Source organism: Mustela putorius, unplaced genomic scaffold (genome assembly GCF_011764305.1).
Source record: "Mustela putorius furo isolate JIRA1106 unplaced genomic scaffold, ASM1176430v1.1 tig00003853_pilon_pilon_pilon, whole genome shotgun sequence".
Lineage (NCBI taxonomy): Eukaryota > Metazoa > Chordata > Mammalia > Carnivora > Mustelidae > Mustela > Mustela putorius.
In genome coordinates this window covers 36,364,044-36,381,603 of record NW_025422005.1, presented here as the reverse complement: position 1 = coordinate 36,381,603, position 17,560 = coordinate 36,364,044, and the positions used below count along the sequence as shown (strand labels likewise).

At 52.7% G+C, this 17,560-nt stretch overlaps 2 protein-coding genes across 15 annotated transcripts in view; both read left to right on the top strand.

Annotated features, from left to right (window-relative positions):
- The first annotated feature begins 2,775 nt into the window (after positions 1 to 2,775).
- Positions 2,776 to 11,455, top strand: MOB3C (MOB kinase activator 3C). Of its 2 annotated transcripts, none has more exons than XM_045064473.1 (4): positions 2,776 to 3,074; positions 6,269 to 6,737; positions 8,796 to 8,998; positions 9,522 to 11,455. In XM_045064473.1, exons 2-4 carry the CDS (start codon positions 6,320 to 6,322, stop codon positions 9,549 to 9,551), a joined length of 651 nt encoding a protein of 216 aa, XP_044920408.1. In that variant the 5' UTR covers positions 2,776 to 3,074; positions 6,269 to 6,319; the 3' UTR covers positions 9,552 to 11,455. The 2 variants fall into 2 exon arrangements, with proteins under 2 accessions (XP_044920408.1, XP_004740443.1); XM_004740386.3 differs by having other exon boundaries at positions 2,777 to 2,964.
- Positions 11,456 to 14,085: 2,630 nt separating this feature from the next.
- The window catches only part of MKNK1 (MAPK interacting serine/threonine kinase 1), a 42,890-nt gene continuing 39,415 nt past the window's right edge, over positions 14,086 to 17,560 (top strand). The window contains exon 1 of one of the 13 annotated variants that reach the window (XM_045064470.1): positions 14,086 to 14,295. The gene's annotated coding sequence lies outside the window, so the exon portion shown is untranslated. Of the gene's footprint in view, positions 14,315 to 14,358; positions 14,898 to 17,560 lie in introns of those variants that run through there. The other 12 variants (XM_045064465.1, XM_045064468.1, XM_045064463.1 and 9 more) reach the window with 12 other exon arrangements.

Sequence of the window (17,560 nt, the reverse complement as noted above, 5' to 3'; positions counted from 1 at the left end):
AACCGCAGGCTCAGGCTGTGCAGTAGAAGAGAGAATGTCCTCACCTTGGTCCTGGATGGCTCCCACCACTCTTCAGAGACAGGGCCTTATTTGAGCCACTTACACTCAGGACACAGTGACAGGGACCAGTGCCTGTCCTGTAAAGAGGGTAGGAAGGCTGAGCCTGGGACACTGGTGAACAACCCCCCACGCCCCCCCCCCCCCCCCTTTACTTTCACCTCCGCTAACTAACTGGGAACTAACCCTAGTGGTTGGAGGGTGTGCACTTAGGGGAGGGGCTTACATGTCCGCCATCAGAGAGGGTCACACAGCTAATATGTGGTATAGCCAGGACCTTGTCCTCCAGGGTCTGGGTCTTAGTGCCTGCAAAGCCTCCAGGAAGAACACAGTCTCTCTAGCCCAGAGCCAGAGGAAGAGGGTACAGATGTTTGAGGGATCTGGGGTCAGCTCTGGCTTCTCCCAACTCTTCCATCTGCCTCCCATCCCACCTGCCAGCCTGTCAGCTTGTGTTAAGGCAGACACCAGGGAGCTCTGCGGATGAGCTGGGAACTTCTGAAGTGCCTTCAGAATGGATCATTTCTATTTCCCACAACCTAAGAGTCTGTGCTTTTCACTCTTCACCAGGCAAACTCCTTCCCATCCTATAAAACCCAGCTCAGAGGCACAGCAAATAACCATGTACAAAGCCACAGAGGGAGTCACATCACATTCCAAAGAATCTTACCGTGATCTCCAACCACAATGCAATATAATTAGAAGTCAACAAGAAAAATATAAACCTCCCATAGACTGAGAAACTAAAACCACACTTCCAAATCATCTATGAGTTTTAAGAGGAAATGACAATGAAATTTCAAAATATTTAGAACTGAATGATAAGGAAAGCATAGCAGTTTCTGTTTCCTTTGTGGAGTCACTGTCTCTGGGCCCATGTACCAAGCATTTATCTTCCGTTGCCTCTCCAGCTACACTCTGTACACTCTGCACCCTCCTCCCTCCAGCTCCAGCTCTAGGCCCCGGAATGCGCACCTCTATGGGCTGCATAGACAGTCTCTGGCCCAGGGCTTCCATAGGATTTATCACCCGTCTTTTCCACCAGGATTGCTCTGAGCTGGGTATGCCGGTCAAACAGGCCACAGCTCCAGTCAGTAGCCCCCTGCTTGTACCTCCCAGCTTCACTCCCTCCCAGCACCCCTTCACTAGGGATGACAGCTTCGGCCTGGGGTAGATAACAAAGGAATGCTCTTGCTAGCCCTTCAGTGATATGCCAACCCTGTGGTTTCCCTGCACCCCGACTCCACCTCTAAATAGTGCTTTCTTTAAACTCTCCCCAAAGGGCCCAATTTGAGTGTTCCATGTGCTTCCTGTGGCTAACCCCATGCACACAAAGTGCTCGCCAGCAGTCCCTAACCGTCCTCTCACCGAGATGAGAACACGGTTCTGTGCCGGTTTTGTGATGACTGAGCTCTGACCTGGTGTTATCTCTCTCTGTGTGTTGTCCCTACCACTAACTTGTCGGCACCTGAGGTCAACAACAGGGTCAGCTTCACCACCTGTTCCTCTTTCAGGGCACAGAAAGGGTATTGATTAGGATAGCAAACAGATGAAGGACTAGATTAGAATTCCTTCTGCATACACAAGAGCATGTAATTATTCACTTTCAGGGGATTTGGGACAGAGTGAAGACTCAGACATCAGAAAAAAAAAAGAGAGAGAGAGAGAAAAAAAAAAAACTGGACTTTAGACTGGGGCAAAAAACTAGGTGCTTAACAAAAGAATGAATCTTCAGTTCTATGAGCTGAGATTCCTAGGGATTCAGTCTATTCTCATAACATCAAGCAAACAAAAGATCCAGACACAAGAAGAGCCCAGTGGGGACATCAGTGCAATAGTAAATGTCTACCCTCCCCCCACTCCACACCTGCTCACCTTCTGCAGCCTTCCAGAGTGACTTCTGTAGCCTGTCTCTCTGCCTTGGTCCTCCCACCCTAGAAAGCCTCTAATCTTCCCTCCCATCCCAGGACAGAATCAGCCAACTGATCTCTGGGCCTAGGGGCTATCCTGACTTGAGTACTGGTTTGGGATGTCTGTCTGCCCCCAGGGGAGGAACCTAAACTGAAAAAAGAGAGCAGATCGGGTCTTAAAGGTTTGGATTTCAGAAGAAAGGCGGTAAATAAGATATTCCAAACCGGGCAGACCTAGAACAAAGGTCTCATCAGGGGAAATGGGGTGACTTTGGTGAGGAGAATCTGCCCAACCTGAGCGAAGACCCCAGCCCTGGCCAGGTGAAAGTCTGTCACCTGAGCACTCTTCAGGGCCAGTCCCTTCAGTGCTGGGTGAGGAGCTCAGCTTGTGTTTCCCAAAGCCTTCATGTACCCAACAAATTGACATTAAGGGCCTGTTATGTGCCAGGCACTAGGCCAGGATCTGAGGGTATGGGAGTGGAGAGGGCAGCCCTGATCCCTGATTGAGCTCAGACACAAATGGGCCACAGATTATCCTAGGAGGACAAGGAAACCACCATTATTTAGCAGCCCCTTTGCTTCTGCTCCACACAGGGACTGGATCTGTTCCCATTTTACAGTCGAGGAAGCTGAGGCTGCCTCTGTGTCAAAGTCCGAGGAAATACAGCCAGAGCCCGCTGCTCAGTCAGTCCTTTGCCCAGAGGGAAGCTGGGAGCACGCTTCGGACTTTCCGGAAAGGCGGGAGTGCGTCTGTGCACTGGGAGGGGGTCCCCTTTCCCCGCCCCTTCCCCGCCGGGAGGCCGAGGCGCTGCCGGGGCCGGGAGGGCGGGGGCGGAGCCGGCGACGCCGCGGGGGCGGAGGGCGACCGCGGCCCGGCCGGGCGCGCAAGAGGGCAGGCGGACAAGAGAGAGAACCGGCCCAGCCGGAGGACCAGAGGAGAAGGCGACCCGGCGCGCCGAGGATGTGACCCTGCGGCCAGAGGAGGACCGAGGTGGTCCCGGTGAGTGAGAGCGCCCGCGCCCCCGCCGGCGCACGGCCCAGCTTCGCTGCCACTTTCATTTCTGCGGCTGTCCCGGCGTGGCTCCGTCCGGAGGCGACCCCCGCCCCAAGGCAGGCTGGCCGCGGCGCTCGGTCCGGGGTCCGAGGCTCCGAGCTCCGAAAGTCCGGGTTGGGGGTGGCGGAGTTGGAGGGGGGCGTGTCTTCGGGAGCGGAAACGTCAGGTCTGCGCCTCTGGGTCCTATCACCGGTCTGTCCCGGCAGCTGGGCGAGTGGGGGTCAGGGCGTCCGGGGACGGCCTAGGGGTGGACGCGGGGGACCGAGCGCCGCTGGACAGAGTCCCGTCTCTACTTTGCTCTTGGACCTCTGCCCTCAGGGCGCACGCGCACACTCAAGTCGCGTAGGCAGAGGCTGCATTCTTGGTTCAAACTGGGGCCAGACCTCTGCCAAGATCCTGGGCCAGGCCTGGGGAGCGGCAGGTGTGGCCCTGGAGGAGGGGTGGGGGGCTAAATGTCAGAAACAGGCAGGGCTACTCTGGTCTTCATTTGGGAAACCCAGATGCCTACCCAGGGAGTGAGCCATCCCTGGGCACTTTAGGAGTATAAGGATACCCAGAGTTAGGAAAGGGGCGGGGCTAAGAGGCTGAAATGGCCCTAGTTTGGGGAGGGAACAGAGGTTTTTTGAGGGAAGGAAACCCAAATAAGGGCATGGGAGTGGAAAGCGAAGAAACAAGTGGCAAGTTGTTTGTAGAGATTACCCCCTCCACTTCCTGAAGCTTGGGGAAAGACCCAGGGCAAAGACCCAGGTCTTGAAATTCTGTAGCCAGATGGTGGGAGTCTAGCTCACTGGTCAGGACACTCAGGGTGCTGTGGGGGGGTTGGGGGAGGTTCAGCATGTGAGGGAACAGGAATTAGGTTGGTCTAATTGGTGGGAACATGCTTCCCCTTTCCAGTCACTTCCCTCTTTTCCCCTTACCTCCAACCAGACCAGTGACCAGCCAGCACAAGAAAATGGTCCTTTACTCATTGTGATGGACTGAGCCCCACCTTATCCCAGTTCCCAGTTGTGCCCTTGGAGATCCCCCGCCAGTAACTTGCTTTGTGAATGGTGGCTCCTCAGGAAGAAGGCCTCAGTTTCCCCATCTCTGCAAGAAGTGGGTTAGTTAGTTGATTTCTCAGGGCTCTTGCAACTCTGCAGTTCTGGATTCTAAGCTTTACTTAAACCCTGAGCATCAACTATATGCCAGGCCCTGACCTAGGCTGGAGGCTGGGTGGAGGGGAGGGACAGCAGTGGCCAAAGAGCAGCCTCCCCCGCCCCCCAGGAGAAAGATATCTGGGTTTGGTAGAGGGGGCTGTGGGAGGAGATAACGTTCAACCCCACCATGTATAGTCAGACAAAGAGACCAGTGTGACAAAACACACAGTGGCAGGAGGGTGGGGATAGGTTCAGGGATCACGCAACAAGCAACAGCACTGAGCTGGTGGAGAGGGGGCTCTTGGAGGAGGGAAGTGGGCAGGAAAGATAGGGTGAGGTGATGATTATTGGTAACTGTCCCTAAAGGGGGCTATGCAAAGGAGGAGAACCAGGAACCCCACCGAACCACACAGTGGGAGTGGTTTTGGAAGCACCCGCCCCAAGCAGAGTTTGGAATACAGGTGGTATATGAAGTGTGGAAATCTCCTCTGGGGTCAGGAAATTCAGCCTCCACACTGGGGACTTCTCTGAGTAGAAGTCAAGGATCAAGGAATGGATGAGATGACATTCCACATATTTGAGGGATCTTTTCAAGAGAACAAGATCCTGCCAGGAGACCTGCCCCTGCTCTCCAAACACCTCTCATTTACTTGACCATTCCCATCCTGGCCTGCCTGTTATGGATACAGGGAAGATTCCTTGTTCCAGACTTCTCCTCTGGCCTTACTTGTTGTCTGACATGACACCTCCTTCCAACTGTCGCCTCATTCCTTCCCCTCCATCCTGCCCCAGCATTATAAGAGATGTGAGAAGGTTAAGTGCTCCTCTGTCAGCTCTGAAGTTAAGACAAGGCTTTGTTTGTGGTTGTATCAGCCTCAGTTTAGGGCTAGAGTCAGGACTCAGATTGGCCGGGGTCAGGGCCAGGTCAGAGGTCAGCTGGGAGTCATAGCTCAATACTTAGCCTACAACTCAGCCTTAGCCCTCTGTCTGTGGCTAAATTCTGGCCTCAGCGGGTCCTGGGTCCACCTTTCCCAAGGGCTCACACACCCACAGGGGAGGTGAGATGACTACCACATGAGTCCCAGAAAACTGGCCTCTATCTGCCTGACCCAGGACATTGTATGGGTCAGACTCGTGCTTGCTCTGGTGGTCACCCGGCCTTGGTAGAGCTGAGACTAGAATCCAGGACTCCTGCCTCCAAGCCTGAAGCTCTGACTGCTGTTCCAAAGTCTGTTCTGAGTCTGGGATCCCTCCATCTGAGAGGCAAAACAGATTTTTCTGAATTCTAGAAAGGCCCAGCTGGGTAGATCTGACTGCATTCTCCTACCTCCCCATGTCAGGTGCGTCGTCAGTACTCACAGAACATGTACTGTCCAGAGCAGGGGGAGAGGCCACTGGCTTATTCTGGTTTGGGGCTGGAGGAGGCTGGCTTTGTGGGGAAGGATCTCTAGCCACTGTCAGAGGAAGTGGCCCCCATCTGGACCTGCCACCTCCCCCTCTCTTCCAGGGCCTGTAGCCACACTCAAAGTTCACCCAGCTGGCCCTATGAGGGCCCTTTCCTCTTTCAGGGTAATAAAAGGAAAGTACATTTTTGGTAGAAAAGTCCCTCCTGCTCCCTGGGAATCCCCGGTGTCCGGATGGACTACGGGATATCCCAGAGGAAGCTGAAGGCGGGGCCTTGCCCCTACACAGACCCCCAGCACAATGCAGCCAGGCTCTCCCACGCTGCCATGGGGCAGCCCCGGGGGCGTTTCATCCAGGTTCCCACCTACTGGTGGCCTGCAGGAAGCCTCCCCACACCTCTCCAGTGGGCGACAAGAAGTCAGATGAGCACCTGTTTGGATCCCAGGCCCAGACCTCTGTGAGATGCAGCAAGAGGGGAGAGGAAACAACATGAGACAGGAGAGCTGAGGCCACTTGGCAGGGGGAGCAAGGGTAGCCTGGAGACAGGGCAGGAGCCCTGGCCCTGGGGATGGGGAGGGTTTAAACTCCAGGCAAAGGCTTTAGAGACAGGCCCAAAGCTGAGGGCATGAGGGAAATGATGTGTCAGGGAGTCAAAGCTTTTCCGTGAAGACCTGACCACCAAGCTCCCTCTGTGCCCTTGGCCCTGGCAGGCCATCCACAGGTTCCACCCCTGGACACCTGGCCAGCCGCCCAGCCCAGCCATGGCACTGTGCCTGAAGCAGGTGTTCGCCAAGGACAAGACATTCCGGCCTCGGAAGCGCTTTGAGCCCGGCACACAGCGCTTCGAGCTATATAAGAAGGCGCAAGCATCACTCAAGTCGGGGCTGGACCTGCGCAGTGTGGTGAGGCTGCCACCAGGGGAGAACATCGAGGACTGGATCGCTGTGCATGTGGTGGACTTCTTCAACCGCATCAACCTCATCTACGGCACCATGGCCGAGCGCTGCAGCGAAAGCAGCTGCCCGGTCATGGCCGGCGGGCCCCGCTATGAGTACCGCTGGCAGGACGAGCGCCAGTACCGGCGGCCCGCCAAGCTCTCGGCGCCGCGCTACATGGCCTTGCTCATGGACTGGATTGAGGGCCTCATCAATGACGAGGACGTCTTCCCCACTCGTGTCGGTGAGTAACGACCCCGCCCAGCAGGCAAGTCAGGCCCGGCCAGGGAGGGAGGGAGCCCCCAGAGCCCATTCTACAGATGAGGCGTTTAGTTTGCCATAGCAGTTCTGTAAGGGGTTGGGGTTGGGGGGCAGTTATGATTTTCATCCCCATTTTGTAGAAGAGGCAGCTGATCCTCAGGGAGGTTCAGTGTCTGCTCAAGATGGGGCATCTTGAGCTGGGACTGCCTGACTCAAAGCTTGGGACTCTTCTTATCAAAAGCTTAAATGTCCCTCCGGGAGCCACCCTGGCCAAGACCACTGTGATTCTTGGAACCTTCTTGAAGAGATGCATCTAGGTGCTCCTAGCCCATCACCCTGCCTGGGCTGACTGACTTGCAACCTCCTCTTAGTTCTGACTCTTCCCTCCAGGAAAGAGAAGGGGGTGGGGATTGGGAGGGCCCGATTAGATCTCTATCTCAGAGGAGTCTGAGGGCAGAATTTTTCCTTGTTAGGCTCACGCCATAGGGCCTTTCCTTATCTCAGCTGGACAGCCTGGTGAGGGTGGCGAGAGGGGCTGAGTGATGTCACACCAGCCTGGTTTCCCCATCCCAGGGCAGCAAGAGCAGGTGTGGGCCCAGGAGCTGAGCAGGCATGACACCGTATCCATCACAGCATCGTCACCCCCACCTGGCCCCCTGCTCCTCCGTGTTAAGGCTACAGGACTCAGAGACGGGTGGGGCAGGGTGGGCAAGCCCAGAGGGGAAAAGTCTGAATTCTGAGGGAGGCTGGGAACTGAGTCACAGTTCAGTGCTCACAGCCCCTCCCCATCTGGGGCCTGCCATTTCCTGCACTACCAGGCCTGACAGTGGGCATCCGCCTTTCACACAGGAGGAACCGAGGCCAACAGAGGGACAGTGCACTGAATCAGTGATTCAGAACTGCACCTCAGATCTCTTGGGGTCCGGGCCCCCAAGTCTAGGTGGTCAGGACAAGTCTGAGGATCCTGGACTGGGCCTGTAAGAGCTCACAAGGAAGCCGGGCTCCACCCCACCTGAGAGCTGTGAGGCCTTGTGTGAAGCAGGGTGAACCAGTGTGGGCCCTTGTCTGGGCTCTTATTCCCTTCTAGCCTTAACCCCAGGCCTAGGACACCCCAAGTGTCCGTGCCTTAACCCTGAGGATGGCTTTGCCATAGCAGAGTAAAAGGTATAGTCACCAAGATCTCTACCCTGAGTGCAGGGGACTGCAGAAATGGTGTCTTTTTCACAGATGCTGGAGCTTCTCCCAGGTGGGGCAGGGGCTGTGGCGTTTATCTCTGCAAGTAATCCTGCCTCCAGTCTGTACTAATTCCTAGTATGGCCTTGGGCCAGTGGAGTCACCATCATGCCTAGAGGGCTTCCGTACCCATATCATAGGAGGCAAAAGATGCAGAGGACCCAGCACAGGGCCCAGATCAAAGATGGAAGGCTCTTTGTATTATTGAATAGTTAAAGCGATGAGAGGTATCTGAACTACTTCTTGAGGATTTTGTTATTCTCAAGATGGGGAATTTGGGGACTGCTGCATGAATGGTATGAAGAGGAAGGAGTTGGGGTGGGGCTGGCTGAGGAGGTTGGGGTCAGATCATGAAAGGCTTTGAGCAGGTACCATGCCATGAAGTTAGAACTTAATCCCAAAGACCTGTGTTTTTAAAAATGGACCAGAGGTGTTGATAAACTCTCCTTGGAATTATATCCAGGATATCACAGGGCAGCACCTATAGACACACATATTTCTGTGGGGAATCTGGGCATAACTAATGTTGCAGTCGAAGAAAGCTTGGTCAGTGACCCCCGTATGATTGCAGGGTCTGGCCCCAGGTGATGGGAAAATTGGGAGATGATTCGTAGTTCAAAGGGGAAAGGCATAGTGGGATCTGTGCTTTTAGAGGGGAAGCAGGGAGAAAGGGGACCCTGATCTTTCTGTCCCCTGGAGGGAACTAACCATCCTGGGTGAAGGGTGCCTGTGGCAGGAAGGGCAGGTTGGGCAGCGGTTCATTCCTAGGCTGCTGATGCCCCCACTTCTGCCTGTTCCCACCTCCTAGGAGTTCCCTTCCCCAAGAACTTCCAGCAGGTCTGCACCAAGATCCTGACCCGCCTCTTCCGGGTCTTTGTCCATGTCTACATCCACCACTTCGACAGCATCCTCAGCATGGGGGCCGAAGCACATGTCAACACCTGCTACAAGCACTTCTACTACTTCATCCGAGAGTTCAGCCTGGTGGACCAGAGGGAGCTGGAGCCGCTGGTGAGGCCAGGCCCCTGCTGCCCTCCCCTCCTTCCCAGGGCTAGCCACCAAGTTTTCAGATCCAAAGGCTACCTACTTTCAAAAACCCAATACCCACATAGATAAATTAGGGGAAGGCAATTCACGGAACCATGGATTCTGTACTTTATTTATTTTTTTTTAAGATTTTATTAACAGAGAGAGAGATCACAAATAGACAGAGAGGCAGGCAGAGAGAGAGGGGGAAGCAGGCTCCCCGCTGAGCAGAGAACCTGATGTGGGGCTTGATCCCAGGACCCTGGGATCATGACCTGAGCCGCAGGCAGAGGCTTTAACCCACTTAGCCACCCAGGCGCCCTAATTCTGTACTTTAATAGAGAATTCATTCTAGTCTCCATTTATAGACTCAGATCTGCATCCTGGGGTTGGGGTGGGGGAGGGCAGGAAGGGGCTGGATTCAGGCAGAACAGCCAGGCCTCAGGGTTTGGGAAGGGGCTGCCTGGTAGAACTCTGACTGAGCCCTACCTACCTTCTGTTTCTGCAGAGGGAGATGACAGAGCGGATCTGTCACTGAGCCCAAGCCTGGAGTTGTTGCCTGTCCTGTGGATCATCAGAACACAGAGTAGCTGGGGAGAAGACCCTCAGGAATCTGGTGGCAGAGGAACCTGAAGTCCCTGGGACCCCTCTGCACACACCAAGCCGCTGGACTTGTGGTTCTCAGGAGTCTACCCATATGCTCCCTGACTGCTTATGAATGGAGGAGGAGGGGCAGAAGAAAAAGGACAGAAGGAGCTGCACCTCCAGATGAAGTCTAAGGGTGGGATGGGTTGGGTTTCTGCCCCGGTACTTGACCCTTCCTTGGCGGTTCCCATGCCAGTGTGGGGCATGTGGGTGTGGCTGAGCAATAGTGAGAAAGGTACAAGAGCGTAAGCACACTGTGTGTGAGTAAGCGCAGATGACTCTGTGTGAGTGTGTGAGAGCATGTGATTTTCATTGTGGGATGTGGCTGTAAGAGCCAGCTGCTTTAGACCCTCCCTGGCACATACTAGACCTTCCATAAATGTGAGGTAAGTAGAAGAATGGAGGGAAGGAGGGGTTAGGACCACCAGACAGTGACCACTGTGCAAGGGATGGCAGGTCAGTGGTCTGGCCATGTGTGTGAGTGCACAAAATATGATTGTAGATGTAGCTCTCTATTTGAACCTTCAGGCTACCAGCTTCCGTAAGCATGAGTTCTGGGGAGCTGTGGGGATGTAAGAAAGGAGTCCTGCCCTGAGTACCTAAACCCTTGGCCCCCTACAGACAGAGGTTCTGATCTGCTTAGCCAGAGATGCCCAGGAACTGTTATTTTACTCACCCCTTTGCCTCCAGGAAAGCCTGATTATAGACAGCCTCCAGAGGGCTGGGGATGATCCCTCATGCCCACATAGGTCCTCTGGTCCTTAAATTGGGAATCATACACTCCAGTCTAGCTCCCAGAATCTGTAGACTTGGCTCTCAGGATCTGAAGCCCAGTGCAAGATAATCCCCTAGCCCAAGAAGCTAGAGGAACTTGAATTCGGAAACCCTGGAGACTTGTATCCCATCCTCGGACAGGGAAGATGTATTGCTAGCGAATGGACTCTTCCAGGCTTGGAAAGCCCCTTATCTTGCAAGGACCTGCCTCCTCCCCGAGCCATCCCCCCATCCCCGAGACATTCCAGCTGGTCGGACAGCTTTCCACAGAGAACATGGGATGTTCATTTGACACTCCATTACTCCATACCGCCGTGCCCAGCCCTGGGCCCGACCCACCAGACTCTACTACACTGGGAGGCCAGCATGGAGAGCCAGAAAGGGCCTGGGGATCATCCAATCTCATAGAATCATCTCTTTACATAGGAGGAAGCTGAAAGCAGGAGGGAGAGAGAAACTATCCAAGACCTCCCTGCAAGGCTTTTATGGAGCTGGAGTAGAAACCCCAGGTCCTGACTCCCACCCCGGGGCTTGCAGATTGCTACACAGGGAAATGAACTGCATGTGGAAAGAGGGTTTGACAGCCCCTCTCTAGAGCACAACTGTTCCTGCTTTGAGCAAGGATTTCTAGTGATGTCAGAGTGCCCCACTGCCCCTCGGGTCTGCTAAGGCTGTATGCTGAGCCAAGCCTCCAAAATTACCCCCCTCTCCGTGGCCCAGCAGCTGCCTGATCTCTGAGGAAGCAGATGGGGCTCCTGGGCGGGCCAGCTGACCCCACACTGCTGCCTCTGGAGAAGTTCCAGAGGCAAACACTGACCCAGCAACTTCACCAGAGGCTCTGGGGTAGGGTGGGGTCCAGGGATCAGAGATTCCCTTGGGGAGGACTGTGGATTGGAAGATGGGTTCCAGGCTGTGGCCAGTGCTGACTGCGGAGGGGGTGGGGAGACGGGAAATCTATTTTTGTGAAACAGAGGGAAGAGTTTATTATTGTTATTTTTGGTAAAATAAAGGAGGCAAACTGAAGCGGCCCTGGTGGGCAGCTGTGGTCTGGATGCCACATGGCTCCTGGGCAGGCTGAGAAGGGAACTGGGCCAGAATGGAGAAGGGAGGGCTTTTTGTCCCGAGATCCCAGGCCATGGGGAGGGCTGGCTGGTATCGTCGTGTCTGGCCTAGCTTTCCAGGGTGGAGATACCAAGGTTTTCCCAGGACTCTGGGAATTCTGGACCCAGAATTTCTGGCTTCGTTTAGGAGTAGGGAGGGCTGGCCCTTGCTTCGTGGAATTCAGTCTCTTGGGAGTCTTTGCTTGTTTCAGCTCAGGTTCCCTGGCATGGCTGTTCTCACCCCGAGTCCTTAGCCTGTGTGGTTTATTGGAGCAAATGGGTCAAGGGACAGGCAGAAATATAGTCCTAACCCTAATCACAGCAAGGGAAGCCTTTCTCAAGAAAAGACTGTTTATTGGGTGCTGGTTAGAGCTCAAAGTGAGGGTGGTAAGACATGGGCTGACTTCTGAGCTTATTCCTCAGAAGACATCTGAGCCCCTTAGCACAGGTCTTGCTGTGATTCCACTGTCTCTCACCCACCAGTTGCCCAGACAAGAGTCAGCAATAGGCCACCTAGAGCTCTTTCCTCTTCCTACAGGGGAGATAGGCTGGCTTTGTGCAGTGGCTCTCCTGGGAAGTAGAGGCCTGGGGTCCATTCCCAGTCTGTTTCATGTCCAGGTGTGGAAGTGAGGGACTGACTGACCTCTGAGCTCCTTCATTACTCACAGTCTGCAGTCATAACAGTAATAGCTAACACTCATTATGTATCAGACACAGTTCTAAATGCTTGACGTGTCATAGCTTACCAAAGCAGGTCTGTCTTTGGCTAGCTGCCTGGCTCCCTTCCTGGTGCCCCGTATCCGTGCTTTCACTGCTTTAGAATCTGGAAAGCCCTCCACTCTGCCCTTCTTTATTCTGGCTTACCAGAGGAGGCCCAGCCTACCATCCTAAAAGGCAGCCCTGCTTGCACACCTCCTGTGCCAGATCACCTTTACCTCCTGAATGACTGGACAGTTCAGACTCAAAGTTCAGGCTCTGCACTCATAGTTGTTTTGGAATATACTGTGGCAGGAAGGTAAATTTATCTCAGAACCGTGTGACCAAGTCCTGCTCTTAAGGTGGGAACGTCTGACTATATCTGGAAGACATCACAAAATTGCTCTGAGAAATTCAGAGCAGGATGCTCAGAGAAGACTGGACAAAGGTGGAGAAAAAGGAGGATATACGAATAGAGAGTTGGGCTGCAGTAAGCCAGAGGAAAGCAGGCATTTCCCCTACCCCACAGGGCAAAACTTAGCAGGAGAGGGTCCTGTGTGTTGGGGGTAGAGGGCCAGTTTGGTTGGGCAGCCACAGCAGAAGGCTTTGTTTTCCTGTTTGTTCAAGATCCATAAAAGTATTTAGAGCAGGGAATGAGGTGGAAGCAAGGCACTCTTCCCATTTTGGGGTAGAACATCTACTTTTGAGTAAAGGATACCCCGCCATTCTTGGCCCTGATGAATACTGTAGCTGCTTTGAGGTTTTCTGCTGTCATTCCCACTGTACCACCCCCAGAGCTGTATGTAGCGCATGGTGAAGGGAGCCACTGAATCAGTGGAGGTCTACCTGATTTGGGGGAGCCCTCCTGGAACCCTTCTCTGAATCCTCCAGAGCCCTCATCTAATATTAACTGAACTATGTACTTAGAGACATAGCAGTTTGAAGAACCTGGACTGAAACATAGACCTGAGAGACTCAGGACCAGCTGGCTATTTTGATATTCAGGGAAACAGAGAGAGGAATAGGCTAGCATGCCCACCGAAGACATGAAGCTTGAGTGGGCCTAGAAGGTGATGGGTGGGAGAGGTCAGGATATACAGGGGCCTTTGGATTGGACTGAGGGATTCTCGAAGTGACTCAGCGCAGAAGCTTGGGAGAAGGCCCCCTTTCCAGCCTTCACCCAGACTGAGAAATGTAGCAAATTCCTGAATGTACTCTCTGGTTCCAAACTCCCTTCCATCATGCAGATGAGACTACTGAGCCCAGAAGGGGAAAGGAACAAAGCTTTATCAGGATGGTGGAATGGAAGTCTAAGGGGCTCTATCAGCAGTGCTCACCAAACCCACATAACAATCCTGAGACAGACAGGGAAGGGATATTTTACTTCCATTTCACCAAGGAGGAAACACTCTCAAGAGTCAGGACCTGAATTAAACCCAAGTCAGCACTTTCATTTCCTCATTACACTTGCAGCCTGGGGGAGCGGAGGGGGGCTGGTTGAAATACTAATTTAAAAGCAGTTGGTTTTCTCCAAGAAATGAACTTTTAAGTGTTCGATTTTGAACTACTCGGGGTAACGCTTTGCTCAAGAAAATTCTTACGGTGAAATGATAGGTACACAAACATCTGAGGAAATTTTACCGAATTAGCTCTCATTTTAGAAAAGACTGGCAGCATTTCCCCGTATGCAAAAGGCACTTTAAAAATTCCATCCTGGCACACGGAAGCTCTCGGAAGCTCTCGATAAATGGTAATTACACCTGCCGCTGCTTGGCTGCCCCCATCCTGGCGCTTCCCCGACCTCCCGACCTTCACTAGAAAAAAAAATAATAATAACATCAAGAGGAGCTAAGCCCCACCCCCAGCCCCAGCAATCTTCCCGCCCCTCTCTAGAACATCTTCCCAGTTTACTTAGCTCGCCCCCACCCTTTGGCGGGCGTAGCCATTAGGGCGCATGCGCAGCTCCTCCCCTCTCTAGTCGGGCCCACCCCTCGGGTCTAGTACCGCCTCTTCCGCGTTCTCGGAGCGACCTGCAGGTGGGTGCGCGCGACCGGTCCCGCGGCTGAGGTAAAGGCGACACAGCGAGGTATCCCTCCGAGCGAAATGGGGCGGGGGTCTGTGAACGAGTCGGTGTGCCCAGGACAGGGCAGTTGGGGCCTTCAGAGTGGCCCGAGGTCACGATCCGAGCGTGCTGCGGAGGGACCGTGGAAGGGGACGCTTCTTTAGGGCTCTCCTCAGGGACCCCGTCTGTGACCTGGCGAGGTTCCGTCCGTGGCGAGCTCAGGGCGCGGCGTGTGTCCCCGGCCGGGGCTCAGCTGGTGCCTGGGGTGAGGATTAGGTCGTGACAGGTGTCCAACGTCGGAGCTCCGTCGGTGGTCAATTTGAAATCAGTCCCTAACACACCGTATGGCTGGGCTCAAGGCTCAAGAGTCCAACATCACGAGTAGATTTTCACGTGAGGAGTTTACATCTGTGTGCACTGCCTTATTTTAAAGTTAACTGTTTTCATCCCAAAGCTCTTGACTTGTGTGGGTTCACTGTACAGTGAGGAGAGATGATGCCTGGTGTAGTCTCTTCTTAGGGAGTTTCCAGGCTACCTGTCAGATGGTGGCAGATGAGAGCCCAGTGCAGGTGACACGAATGAAATGTTGGAAGTGCTTGACTTTGGGGTAGGTAGTCCTGGGTCCAGATCTTACCTCTGCCACTTCCTAACTGTGTCTCCTTGAGTCATCTCCCCTCTCAGAGCTTTGGTTTGTCTTGTATAAAAGGGACACAATGCGGTCATTGTAAAGGTTGACTAGGATTACATGTGTCACCTAGTATGGCACCCATCACAGAATGGGTGCTGAAGACATGGCAGCTGTGATTTCTTCGAACTAGGTCATTTTGGTTGGGAGTACTTTAAAGAGGTCCCTGGGGAAGAGTTGAGGTGACCTAAGTCTTGAAGCCTCCTTGGGCTTTATAGGTGGAACTGACCTTGCAGGATGGGAAGGGGACTAGTGCTTGTTGAACATGGCTCATGTGCCAAGCCCTGCCCTGGGCCATGGATGTATATTGTTGCACTGGATCCTCAGCCCTCGGCCTGGTACTTTCAGTCTTACTACCCTTTGCTTTAGCCCCCTCTTAAAAGGACGAGGCTGGAAGTGATGTAAAGAGGAGACCAAGGGATTGGTTTTTCATATTGACCTGAACCAGCTGGAGACTTTGGTGTCCCCTTCCCCAGTTTCTCCCATCTCAGCTCTTCCCTTTTTGTGATCCCAGAGTTAATTGGGTTCTTGACTTTGGGAAACCTGTTACTCTAGAGATCTAGGAGACTTTGGTGGTTTGAAGGCCTGGCAAGAGAGCACCTCTCAAACTTAGACTGCGTGAAGCTGAATCTTGGCAGAGAGAAGCTCTGTGAACAGGACCTGTGGATTCCAGCCCATGCTTAGAAGTATAGGTGGTCTCTCGCTATGTGGTCCCATAGTAATCTGGCCCCTTTTGCATCCTTTTCATGGGTGCCCATGTGATCTTCCTCAAATAATGGTCTTCATCATATTTTGTCTCTGCTCAGAAACCTTGGCAGGCTTCCTTGCCTACTGTATAGAGTCTGGACTCCTCAGCTGCATAGAGGAGTTCCCCCATAATCTGTTCCCAAACATCAATCCTGCCTTGTTTCCCTTTGTTCTCCCAAACCTACACCCTGCGCCTCAGTCAAAATAGCTAGTTTTTGTTTCTTAAACACTCCCTACATGTTCCTTTGCTTGCACTCTCTTCCTTACATTCCCTCTTCCTTCCGGTCTTTCAAGGTCAGTGTCTCATGTGACCTTCTCAGGGAAGCTTCTCTGATCTCCTTGTTGGATTAGTTGCCCTCCTTCCCATCTTCGGTAGCAGGGGCTGAACTTCAAATATAGCTCTGATTACTATCTACCTTGGGGTATGTCTCCCCATGTGTATTCTGAGTACACTAGTAGTAAGGGACCATGTCTATTTCATCCCTCCTCTTCCTGGCACATAGTAGGCCTTGGCAGTGTTTGTGGTTGAATGAGTCATTAACGTTTTTTATTTACTCACTTTGGTCTTTGTTTTATGAGCTTTCAGGTTCAGAGTGGGCCTTTGTGTTTTTCCTTCTCTGTGTGCCTAAGGAGAGCCCTAGTTTAGATTGATGATGCCCTGATTTCCGGCATCAAAGGCAAGAAAGTGCAGGAATTCTGTACAAGGCAAGATTTTTCATTGCTATTATTGTTCTCTTGGCTTTGCTTTGAGTTTTGTTAGAAGGAAGGGGGTGCTCTGTTCAAAGACCTGAACTGAGTGTGATACAGTTCATGCAGGGGAAAACTCACAGGTGGTTTATTAATCTGTTGTTCTACCTTTGGCCTTGGCCTTGGGGCTGGTCCTTCTCATTTGGGAATCTGCAACTACAAATTCTCATTTTTCCTTGCCTTTCCTTTCCACAGCTTCTGTGGAACAGAAAAGGCTCTTTGATGATCATAGGAAAATACACATCGTTGATAGTAGAAGGAGCTTGGGAACCATCTGGTTCTACCTCTGATTTTACGGATGGGGAGAGGCCCCAAGAGAGGAGGGACTTGATTAAGATTGCACAAGGAATCAGTCAATGGTGGAGATAGTACTAAAATAAAAGTGAGATAGTACTACAAGTGAAAGTCCTGACTCTTTTTTTCGGTTCACTACCTTTTATTTATTTATTTAAAGATTTTATTTATTTATTTGACAGACAGAAATCACAAGGAGGCAGAGAGGCAGGCAGAGAGAGAGGGGGAAGCAGACTCCCTGCTGAGCAGAGAGCCCGATGTGGGTCTCAATCCCAGGACCCTGAGATCATGACCTGAGCTGAAGGCAGAGGCTTAACCCACTGAGCCACCCAGGCGCCCCAGTCCACCACCTTTTAAATATCATATCTAACATTGATTGAGCACTTATTATATGGCAGATACTCTTTCCGTGCTTTATATGTAACACCTTAAAACTCTGTTTGTAGACTTGGAAACTGAGGCAGATAGAAATCATTCAGATTTACTTTCTGATTCCACAATTCTGATTTTTAATATGGTGGAAATGGCAGCCATCTCCTCACCAGTGGATGGAACAGTTCTCCAAAGACCTTGCTCCCAGATTGTGCTACCTCTGTGAGTGAGAGCTGTCCTCCTGGCGATGTCCCCCTGTAACCTGGGGAGATGTCTTGAGAGGAATCCAGAGTGCTTTGAAAGAACTGACAAAAAAATGAAGGAAGCCTGTGAGTATTCGGTTTATCATGTTTATCAAGTCAGATAGTAAATACAGTTTTAGAATAAACGTAGTCCAGGATCTTTCTGTAAAGATTCCCAGTCAA